The sequence below is a fragment of the Alosa sapidissima genome, chromosome 10 (assembly GCF_018492685.1).
Source record: "Alosa sapidissima isolate fAloSap1 chromosome 10, fAloSap1.pri, whole genome shotgun sequence".
Classification (NCBI taxonomy): domain Eukaryota; kingdom Metazoa; phylum Chordata; class Actinopteri; order Clupeiformes; family Clupeidae; genus Alosa; species Alosa sapidissima.
The window spans coordinates 32,412,121-32,423,920 of record NC_055966.1 but is presented as its reverse complement, the minus strand read 5'-3'; the positions used below and the strand labels follow the sequence as shown (position 1 = coordinate 32,423,920).

Genomic DNA, 11,800 nt, shown 5'->3' with positions numbered 1-11,800 from the left:
TTTGTCTGTGGACTTTAAATTGGTAAAATATGTCTTGTCTTCACCGTGGGATAGTGAGAAACGTAATTTCGATCTCTTTGTATGTCTGGAACATGTGAAGAAATTGACAATAAAGCTGACTTTGACTTTGACTTTGACTTTGACTTGACCTTAGGCAGATGGGTCAGGCCCTTGAGTTGTGGATCTGCTTGAGGTTTCTTCCTACATGTTTCTCCAATTCTAGGGAGTTTTTCCCCACCCGTTACTCATGAGCCTTCTCTGATTGTTTAACACTCTCTAAAGCGCCATGAGACATGTGCAATGTTTTGGTGCTTTATAAGTGATATTAAATTGAAATTAAATTAAATTGAAATAGATTTTTTTTAAAACATTAATAAGTCATGTTATTTAATTGTGTATTTCAGGTATTCGGGTATAAATTGCGGTTATGTTGTTTTTGATTGAGTAAAGACAAATCAAATAACAATCCCCATTTACATTTCCACTAAAATTACTAGGGAAAAAAATTTTAAATAAATTATTTATGAAAATTCATTAAAATAGAGGATATAACATTTAGGAAACAAACTCTTCATATATAGGCTGCATCATGTTGCCTATCCTGTATAATTGAAAATCTGATAGCGCAAATGTGTACTTTTTTGACAGTGACAAGTGATAGCGTAGGCATACTGATAGCTTTGATTAAGCCTGATTGACGCATATTTATGTGGAGAGCTAGACAATAGCCCTACTTGGCCGATGAGGCCCTGAGCCAGGCAGCCGACGGATTGCCAGTTCGCCCATGGTCAAGACCAAGTAAAACTTTTGGCAAGACCATTGGCCGAGACCAAGTCTGAGTCCAAATACTAGCGAGACCAAGACAAGTCCGAGACCATAAAAAAAATGTCTTGAGTCCGGACTCAAGACCAAACTCGAGTACTACAGCCCTGCTTGTTTCAGCAAAGACAAAGACACCTTGACCTTCATTGACCTTCTTCATGCCACCATATTGTCTTTTGTCTATTTACATCCATTTCCCTATTTCAACCAGAATCTTTCTATAATTATGTAATAAGGTACAATAATGTTACATGTTACACAACTTATTGTAATTACTGGTAGCTATATTAAAAGTCTGTGGTTATGACTTTTGGTATCTGGACAGTGGACACATAAGGACCATGTAAATATTTTTATTTAAGAATAAATAGCACAAATTGAAATCACATCATTTTAAACTGTAAAACAGACAACTATCAATGTTATACATCATTATGACAACTGAAAGTTTTCCGTTTTTTACTCAACCGGAGAAGGGAATAGCATATTCTGTGGAATCATGGGAGTGTATTCATGTACACAAAAATAATTACGCACATAAGTCAGTGTCCAGTTTATGCACTTTAGTTAGCTTTGGTGAAGGACTCATAGAGGGAGGTGAGCTGAGCCCTGAGGTTCTGGGCGTAGGGGTCCAGCTTGCCTTTCAGGTCTTCCGCGTAGGGTGCCAGGTTCTGCTGAACCATCTGTGCTCTCTGGGCCAGCTGGGTCTGGAGGTCGGCAGCCAAGGGGGCCACGTTGGTCTGGAAGTCCTGCAGGTGCTGGTCCACCTTCTGCCTGAGCTCCTCGGTGTAGGGGCCCAGCTGGGACTGCAGCTCCTTCACACTCTGCTCCAGACTCCCCTTCAGCTCCTCACTCTTCTGGAGCAGGGTGGTCTTCAGGGACTCGGACTGGGCATAGGGAGCCACGGCAGCCTTGAGCTCCTCAACCCTCTGCAGAACCTGGGCCCTCATGTCCTCCGTGTAAGGCTCCAGTTTCCCCTTGACGGTGGTCAGGTCCTGCTCCAGACGCTCTCTCAGAACCTCAGCCTCCTGGGTGATCTTGGTCATGAGCTCTTGAGCCAGAGGGGTCATCTGATTCTGGAGGGTGACGGCATACTGGCTGGCCACATCGGCACTCTCTGTCAACCTAGCGCTGTCAGGGACAGACAAGCATTTAAATAAATACTTTTTGCATTTAAACGGGAAAGAGAAATTCTATCAAAATCACTTTAAAAATATCGGCACTCTCTGTGAGTCATGCACTAATGATACACAATAAGCTCAAGTAAGAAAAAAGGTCTTATTTGCCATTGCAGGCATGTTGCTCTTTGATGACCTTTATTTACATCAGGGCTTGAAAACGAAATTATTTTTCAAACGTTCCGTTCCGAATGGTTCAGGTAGGCCTATGTTTAACGTTTTCGTTCTTGCATGCGTTCCGCCACCAACATATCGGTCCTGAACCGGTTCGGAACGCAACATATCGTTCGTTCTTAAAGTTCCGGCAGTGTTTGGCGGGCCTATCAAGTCTATTTTTGTGGACTTTAGAATAGACGTACTCATTATTTCCCCTTGATTTAGCCTATACCGTAGCTATGCCCCAAAATAATAAATCACAGGCGGCACCCAAAAACATTCAGATGGGCTATCCATCCCATAGCCTACAGATTTACTGTAGGCCTAACCTATGCCTATAAATCATTTCTTATCAAAAATATTTCTGGATACGTGCTAAACTCCTTACCTGGTTGCAGCCTAAATTTTATCCATATGGAGATCTTCAAATGCTTGCGCTATAATTCCAACCCTATTTATAAACGAACCTGTCTGTTGCTGACAAGGCCTATCTCAAATTTCCCGTTAATCCCGTTTGCATAGAATAGGCTATAATTGCGCAAACATTTCAAATCCCGACTTTAAAACGACAAGGCGTGGACAGGCAAAATAGGCTATTATGCATAGGCTACAAGCAATTTCCAAATCAGTTTCAGTAGCCTACGCTACGAGCTGGCCTAAGATCCGAAGTGGCAGACGGATAGGTTACATTACAATGGCAAGACAAAATATACACATTTGGACCAAATGTCCATTTATTCGGGGTTTTTTTTTCAAACTGCAGAAATCAAATTATTAGGTTGTTCGCCTACAATCAAACGAGTAGAACACTTAGGATATGCTTTTGTGAAATTTTATAAAATATATAGAGAACGAAAAAAAACATTATTAACCGGTTTTGTGGATTTCAGAATAACGTTTCTGTTCCGGAACAGTTGAAGACCATTTTGTTTTCGTTTCCGTTTCCGCTCCTCGTAAAATTCCGTAAAATTCCGTTCGTTTTCGGTTTTCGTTTTCGTTCCTTGAACCGGTTCGGAGCCCTGATTTACATGACTTACCTAACATCCTGGCCCAGCTGAGACTTCCTGATCATCTGAACTGTGTCCTCTGCAGTGCGTGTTGCCTGGGCAACATAGTCCCAGAACGCATCTGTCAGCTGCTCCAGCTGTGGTTTGGGCTCATCAGCATAGAAGAGGTTGGCATTGCAAACTTTGGACAAAAGTGTCAATAGATTAAAATAATTTTCCAAACCAGAGACACGTTTCATAATAATTTCAAGACCACAGTACAGGTAATATCATTAAGATAAACATAAAGGGGAAATGCTAACCTGTAAATACAGCCAAAACGAGCACTGCAATCACCTTCATGATTCTTATCCTGTCTAAACAGAAAAATCAAACAGGCATGTGTTTTTATATACATCCATCACTACGAAGGTATCATATTGCCTCATAGGTATTCTCACCCACTCTTACCTGTGTGGTTTTGTATTTGTAGATGAATCCCTCACCCCGAGTGTAGATTTCAAATGAGTGGTTACTTCCTGTATTTATATATGAGTGGCAGGTTCTACTCCAGTCCTAACACTCAAAGTCCAAGAGACTGTGCCTTGCTGTAAGCCATCAATACTCCACATCTACACTTCCTGCTTGGACTACTGATATTAACCATCTGATTAACCAACTGATATTAGCCATCCAAGGTGATGACTCCACTGACTTATCTACAGTAAATAATGATTAACGTCTTAATGGTCCTTAAGGACAAGTGTTCAGTAATCCATGTTTTTTTATCTCTGTTTTATCTTTATAAAGTGCTCTTATTTGCTAGAGAGCAGACACAACAGGCAATTTAATCTTGATTGCATATCATAACAAACGTATTTTTCATTTTGGATTTAAATATCTGCCATGTCTGTGTGTGTGTAAATGCAAAGTAGAGTGTAATTTAGCAGATGATGAGAATTCACAACATTAGATTAGGAAATTCAGGAATTCAGGTCATTAGATTTCGGAATTTCACGAATTCAGGTCGATCAATTCTCAGGCAGCGTCACTGCCACTGCTCCACCATGCCATTAAAATAACTAGATGTACCGCATAGCGGTACAAAATATGACCGCCGCTCAGTCCTGTACATCTGTTCCGCGAAAATAAATCACACTTCAATTTGTCTCCATATTTTACTCCATCCCCCACTCTTGAAACTTTTGTGTATGCTTGTTTGGCATGCCTGAGTGTGTGTGTGCGGCTGCACAGAAAGTAGCCTACTGGTGCTGAAAAGGTGAATAGATTGTAGAATAGCCAAAGAAGATGTAGCATTGTTATAAAACCTTTAAAATCTCTAAACAATCACAAGTAGGGCAGTTCATCACAGTTCATCCATTGCAACTGGATTGATGAAAGGTCACTTACACCTGTAGGCTACATTGTATTTGGGAAAAGCAAAAGGTATATATCAGCATAATGTTATTTATTTATTTATTTATTTTTTATGTATTTTTAAACAAAAATATCTCTGTCAGTTCCATGCCGTTTTCAACAGCTATCAAAAACAAAGGTCATTTTTGGATGGATGGATTTTTTGTGAATGTTTCTTCTTCTACATAAGATTTTAGTCATCTTTAGTTCATGTAATACTTTATTGTCAATGCACAAATTAAGTAACAGTAGTCTGAAACGTTATTGTTAATGCACAAATTAAGTAACAGTAGCCTAGTCTGAAACGAAATGCTGTTTTACATCTAACCAGTGGTGCAAATAACTGACATGTCCAAATGGGCCTTGATGAAATGCGTCGCTAGACTGTTCATACACATTTTAACGGGCCAAAGTTGAAGAGCTTTTGTCCGTTATTGTTAGTGCAAATATAGGCTGATTCATGTTCCCTTGCATTGTTTAACTGAGGTCCATGGCTAGTCTGGCTTTCATCAGACCAAGCTCAATCTTTTAAGAAATCAAAAAATAAATAGCGGGCAGATCAGGCTGGGTTCACCCAGCCTAGTCCATAGGCACCCGATATTGTTTAATTTTCCGATTGAGATATAGGCTACACGCTCTGGCTATTCTAAATGCAAAAATGCATCAGGGAGTTATGACAAAACGGTAACTAACAAACTAGATCCTAATAGAAAGCTGTTAGCTTCCCTAAGCTACAGGTAGGATTATAAGGTAGGCCTATTTACAACATAAATTGTCAATAGGCTATGCTGGCGACACAAATAAAATCTCCTTTGGAAACCAATGGCTTACGCCTTACAGTATCAAGCGGACTTAAACTGTCATATCGTGGCGAAAAGTTGTAATAACATTCACGCAGCTCCATGAGTCAAGGAAAGCGCGAATGAAGTAGCCACTTCTAAATGGGACCCACTACACAGTAGCTTAAGGTGTGTTGCTAAAGCAGCCATAATGAAATGAAGGTGTCATTGTTTGGATACTTCACACACACGTGCTTTTTAATTTCACAGACTACAACTACCAAGCTGTAATCAAAGCACATCGATTCCCCTCTCACACCCTGCACGCACTTAAAACAAAATAAACAGGCGTCTCAGTCTCACGCATGTATAGGCAAAACTGTATCAGACCGGTGTAACGTTGGTAAATCTTCCATTGCACAGAATGATTTTGTAGCACGTGCAATAAATGACAGTCGAAAGATACAAACAGTGCTGCTATACATTTGCTTGGTATAACCGCATTTATAGTTTTCTACAAATGCAATAAATCAAATGCCTCCATCACTCAACCAACGCTAACGGTAACATTACCTAGGTCCTTATTGATATTACAAGATTAACGTACCTGCAGTAAAAACCAAGCATGTCCGATAAACATCCTCAGATTTATTTCGGCTTCAAGAAGAAATGGGAATTACACTTCATGTGAACATCGTCCTATCCTTATTAGATGTTCGCTGCGGTAAATTACAGTCCTTGTATGAAGCGTCCATTGTTTTTTCCAACCCACTTTTAACTTCCAACAAAATTATGTCTCACTGCAACGATGCGCCATCTAGTGGACAAACGACTACTTCTCGCCAATACTGAAAATGCAGCTATGATGATGATGATGAATATTTATTTTGGCTTTCTTTTAATCCTACTGAATTTGTAATTATGTATCGGCCGTTCTAATACCGATAGTATGTGGGTACCTGTGTGTGTGCATGTGTATATGTGTGCACCGCCATTTACAGGCCAATGAGTGTACAGTCACTAAATGTACACATAACCTAATTTTTTTAGACCCCCCCATGGATGAAATTTTACGAAACTTGGCATACCCCCGGAGAATGCCAGGTCAATCATACACATAACATTTGGTGCAGTTCTGAACATCTTAACTGAAGATAGGGGCGATTAAAGCAGAATAATATTGCATTTTCATTTTTTACCGGGGGGTGGGGGTGCAAATCACAAATGAGTGATTATAAGCCAGATTGATGTGGGCCCTTGAGACCAACATACCATAAAAGATTCTTCATCCTCAGTGCCATGGTTCAGGTAGTTATTTAGGAAAAACTGTTTTTTTTTGTGGTTCAGGGGGCCCAGCACGGGGGGGGTTGGTGGTGGTGGTGGAAATGAAATTTTTCCGTAAAAGTCCAGTGGGGCTACATACCCACCAAATTTCATGTACCCCGGTGGTTCGGTGTCCCGGGTATCAATGACCAAAAACTCAGGGAGTAGATGACGGGAAAAATTCTTGAATTGTGTGCATGTGTGCGTGTACAAATTTATGTTTATGTGTGTGGGTGTGTGTGTATGTGCGTGCTTGTGTGTTTGCCTGCGTATGTGTGTTTGTGCATGTGCATGCATGCGTACATATGTCTACTGTGTGAGTATGTGTCATACGTATGATTACTGTAAATGTATGTGTGTGCGTGTGTATCTGTTTATGCACATGTGTGCACATGGAATGGGTTAACATGACCCCTGGAGGCAAACATACGGAAAAAATTGGTCATCCTAGGCCCTACAGTTCTCAAGATATTCACAGAGAACTGTGTCTGCCCTACCCTCCTTTCGGGGGGTCCAGTCCAGGGGGGGGGGGGGGGGGGCTACAGATCAAAACGAAGAATGACGGTTCCATGCTATCCATGTGGGGGTACATGCCCACCAAGTTTTGTGTACCCCGGTCTTTCAGTGTCCCGGGAATCCTTGTTGGTGTACGTCACTAAATGTACACATAAATTATTTTATTGTAAGGCCCCCCATGAACGAAAGTACACAAAACCTGGCATGCATTCGGAGGGTGTCATAATGATCCTACACTTTTAATTTCGTGCAGTTTTGACCTTGTCAGCCAGAGATATTGTGATGAAAACACCTAATTTTTTGCTTTTTAATTTTTAACTAGGTGGCGCTATACATGAAATAAGTGGTAATGAGATGGGTTGACATGCCCCCTTAAGACCAACATACATAAAAAAGGTGGACCTCCTAGGCCCTACGGTTCTCGAGATATTCACAGAAAACTGTCTCCGGCCACCTACAGGCCAGTTGGTGTATAGTAACATAAATTAATTTATTGTGTGGCCCCCCATGAACGGAATTCCACAAAACTTGGCGTGCATACAGAGGGTGTCATAATGATCCTACACTTCCAATTTCGTGCAGTTTTGACTATGTTAGGTCACAGATACCTTCAATTACAACACCTCATTTTTACTTTTTTGTGTTTAACTAGGTGGCGCTATACATGAAATGAGTGGTTATGGAATGGGTTGACATGGCCCCTTGAGATCAACATACAAAAAAAAAATGGTCCTCCTAAACCCTACGGTTTTCGAGATATTCACAGAAAACTGTGTCTGCCCTATCCTCCTTTCGGGGGGTCCAGTCCAGCGGGGGGGTTACAGATCAAAACGAAAAACGATGGTTCCATGCTATCCATGTGGGGTTACATGCCCACCAAGTTTCGTGTACCCCGGTCTTTCAGTGTCCCGGGAATCATTGACGGAAATTTGGGCATGCGAAAAAGAAAAAAAAAAAAAAAAATCTGACTAAACCTATATGACCGCCGCTTCGCTGCGCGGCGGTCATAATGAATCATATACTGTACTTACTGTTTGTTAGAGGGAGGGATGATTGGTTTTGGCAAAAACAAAACGCGCTATCTGCCTCATCAACAGTGACGCGTAGGTATAAAGTGAGATATCTCTATTTGTCCGCGTGCGTTTGTCTGTGTGCTCTTCACTAATCTCTTGATCTTTTCACTCAACCGACTTTGCACGTGTGAGCACACAGTGTTGCGTGTGAAGTTGTTTGATTGTGAAATCTTTAAAAGACAGCATCTAACTGATGTTGTTTATCTCAACAATGTGGCAGCTACCACCAGATGGGGTTTTCTTGCAAGCAAAAACATTTACCTGATCTTGACCTTCCCAATCTGATAACCCAGACCAGGCACAATGTGCCTGCAAGAACGTTTTGTATGGGAACTACACTGGTCTAACTACAAATGCAACCCTGGCAAATACACCTAATATACCAGCATAGGAAATCCCAGAAAAGCCTTATTATTATGACCGCCGCGCAGCGAAGCGGCGGTGATATAGGTTTAGTCAGGTTTTTTTTTTCTTTTTCGCATGCCCAAATTTCCGTCAATGATTCCCGGGACACTGTAAGACCGGGGTACACGAAATTTGGTGGGCCCAAATTTCTGGACTGGACCCCCCGAAAGGAGGGTAGGGCAGACACAGTTCTCTGTGAATATCTTGAGAACCGTAGGGCATAGGATGACCATTTTTTTCCGTATGTTTGCCTCCAGGGGTCATGTTAACCCATTTCATGTGCACACATGTGCACAAACAGATACACACACACACACACACACATACATTCACAGTAATCATACGTATGACACATACTCACACAGTAGACATATGTACGCTTGCATGCACAGGCACATACGCAGGCACACACAAGCACGCACACACACACACACACACACACACACACACACACCCACACACATAACATAAACATAACACAAACAATCAAGAATTTCTCAGAATTATGAACAGGCAAGATGGAGGTGGGGTTGTATAAAATGAATTTTACATGTGAAATCTATGAACTAATCATGTTTTGGTACTTGTTGTCTAGCAGATACCAGTGAGAATTGAGTGTGGATAATGCAATTTAGTGAGACAGTTAGAATCATATAGGCCTTTCAGCGTGATTTCTTTTTGTGGAAAAAATGTGCTGGACTGGGCGGCGGTCATATTTTGTACCGCTCTGCGGTACATCTAGTTATTATGTATATTAGTCAGATTTTTTTTTTCTTTTTCGCATGGCCAATTTTTCTTCAAAGATTCCCGGGACACTGAAAGACCGGGGTACACGAAACTTGGTGGGCATGTAGCCCCACATGGATAGCATGGAACCATCTTTTTTCTTTTTGATCTGTAGCCCCCCCGCTGGACTGGACCCCCCGAAAGGCTGAAAGACCAGTTTTCTGTGAATATCTCGAGAACTGTTGGGTTTAGGATGACCATTTTTTTCCGTATGTTTGCCTCCAGGGGTCATGTTAACCCATTTCATGTGCACACATGTGCACAAACAGATACACACACACACACACACATATTCACAGTAATCATACGTAATACACATTTGCCTCCACACACACATAAAACTAAGGAGAAACACAGACATAAACCCCAAATGTTCACCCCCGTATCCCAGCATGCCCTGCGTGGGAGAACGCTAACAATGTCTTGTGCGCCGACGTTACAATATGTTCACGTAGTTTAATCCATCCCATGTCTGTTCTCTACCGCTGAAGTTCACGGTTACGTCGATGTACTGTACAGATATGAAAAAAGCGTTTTTTTATTGGACAATGCTGTGCCGAGATAACATTCCATCCGCTGATGCTTTACTTAAAAATTCAGCTAGCTAACGGTTGTATCCAAAACAAAGAAAATGGCGAAGAGAAAAAAAGATGAACGAAAACACTTTAATTGTTATTGTTGATGGGCGCTTGCTGTAGGCTAGATCAAGAAAATGTCAAAAAGGAAACGTCAGTGGACACAGCTTGCGAGCGCGAACACAAGCGGGCTGAAATGGGAAAGTTTCCATCCGAAGACTGATTCTGAAAACGCGAAATGAACTGCCCGTTATATATCGCACACTGCAACGAGTTAGTATTGCTGTGTTAACCCTGTTCGGTTCCACTTGCATATGAGAAATATTTCTCACATATGAAAAATATAAAGACAAACCTGCGCTCACGTTTAAGGGCAATTCCGCGCAAAACTGTCACATCCATAACGCCAACACAATGCCATGGTTTTAGTTGATGACAGCCTCAATTCTTGCATGAAACTTCACCTCACTGAATATGAGCCAGCCAGACTCCAAGGCCATCACCAAATCTAATCTGTGGTACAGTAGGCCTAATGTTCAATTTCGCCAATGACATGTCATGAAAATTGAGTGTTGTGCTGTTAACTATGATGTTACTTTGCATACCAAAAGAACAATGGGAAAATAGGGGGTGGTGTTTAGCCTACATGGGAAGCCTAAGGCCTATACTTCTGACATTCCACTTTACATTTCAAGTTACTTGCACATTACTTTTAAAACTAGTAGAAAATGTATTAAAAAAATCCCCTGTTGAATGAAAGTAAATGTATGTTAAATATCTAAACTTTTTCTTGTAACCGTCTTTATGTGGCTCTGATGAGATTAAAAAAAAAAAAAAAATTGGTAAAAGTGGCTCTCCAGGCACTCCAGGTTCCCGACACCTGCCCTAGAGCATGTTGGGCTTTAACCCTTAAAGGTGTAGGTTTTTGAACGTTCTAAGTTCCGCAACAATTGAAGGTTCTAAAATTCTATGTTGAATCCAATGAACCCAGATATTCTTTAGAATGTTAATTTCCCAACATTCCCGTCACACCTGCTCAGGGGCACAGCAGTGGCAGAGATCACACTGGCCAGCGGCAAGCGGCAGCTTTCCTATTGTTCTCTATCTTCAGCAGTGGAATGATGGCAGCGCTAGCGTTGAACAAGCTGAACGTTGAATTTTGTTCAACTTTCAAAGCACAACGCAAGAGTATTACATTTTTAGTTTAGGCAAACCGTTTGTGTTACTTAGGAACGAGATAGAACTTATTATATTCTGAGCGTTGTGCTACGCTTACCGCTGCCGCTTTGTTATTTCGAGCAAGGGCGTAGGTTTGGTCTCAGCTTTGGCGGGGACATATCCCCAACTCCTGTTGTCACAATACCAACATTATTGTTTCAATACCAATAATAAGTGAAGAATCTCGATTTCGATACTTTTGCGATTTTTTTTAAATTTGATTTGGTTTGTGTGATTTGTGAGATCATTCACATCAGTGGCAATCATAGAATTTGATTGACCCTCCACACACACACACACACACACATAGAAAGTGATGGTTGTCATCAGTGTTGGGAAAGTTACTTCAAAATCGTAATGTATTATGTATTACTCATTACTGTCATGTCAAAGTAATTTGTAATAATATTACTGTCTAGTATCTATTGTATTACTTTTAAGTTACTTTTACCAAAATATCTAGAAATATGGATTTGGAATTCTAAATGCAGTTTATTATGGAGGGCGATGTGGTATAACATGACTGAGCTAGGCTTAAGGCTAACAACAGTAGAATGCAATAGGTGT

The 11,800-nt window shown here is 41.0% G+C and overlaps 1 protein-coding gene and 1 long non-coding RNA gene across 2 annotated transcripts in view; both read right to left on the bottom strand.

Moving 5' to 3' along the window:
- Positions 1-11,800, bottom strand: part of LOC121720293 — a 189,560-nt gene that overhangs the window by 102,598 nt on the left and 75,162 nt on the right. The gene's annotated exons all lie outside the window — the stretch shown is intronic.
- LOC121720252 (apolipoprotein A-I-like) lies at positions 1,288-3,701 on the bottom strand. The gene is made up of 4 exons (XM_042106245.1): positions 3,614-3,701; positions 3,466-3,519; positions 3,194-3,344; positions 1,288-1,953 (listed from the first exon to the last, which is right to left on the bottom strand). Exons 2-4 carry the CDS (start codon positions 3,503-3,505, stop codon positions 1,386-1,388), a joined length of 759 nt encoding a protein of 252 aa, XP_041962179.1. The 5' UTR covers positions 3,506-3,519; positions 3,614-3,701; the 3' UTR covers positions 1,288-1,385.

Coding starts and splice junctions, on each gene's coding strand:
- LOC121720252 (XM_042106245.1), bottom strand. CDS start 3,505: ATGAAGGTGATTGCAGTGCTCGTTTTGGCTGTATTTACAG. Junction 3,345..3,465: donor CGTTTTGGCTGTATTTACAG/GTTAGCATTTCC, acceptor TTTTGTCCAAAG/TTTGCAATGCCAACCTCTTC. Junction 1,954..3,193: donor CAGCTGGGCCAGGATGTTAG/GTAAGTCATGTA, acceptor TGTCCCTGACAG/CGCTAGGTTGACAGAGAGTG.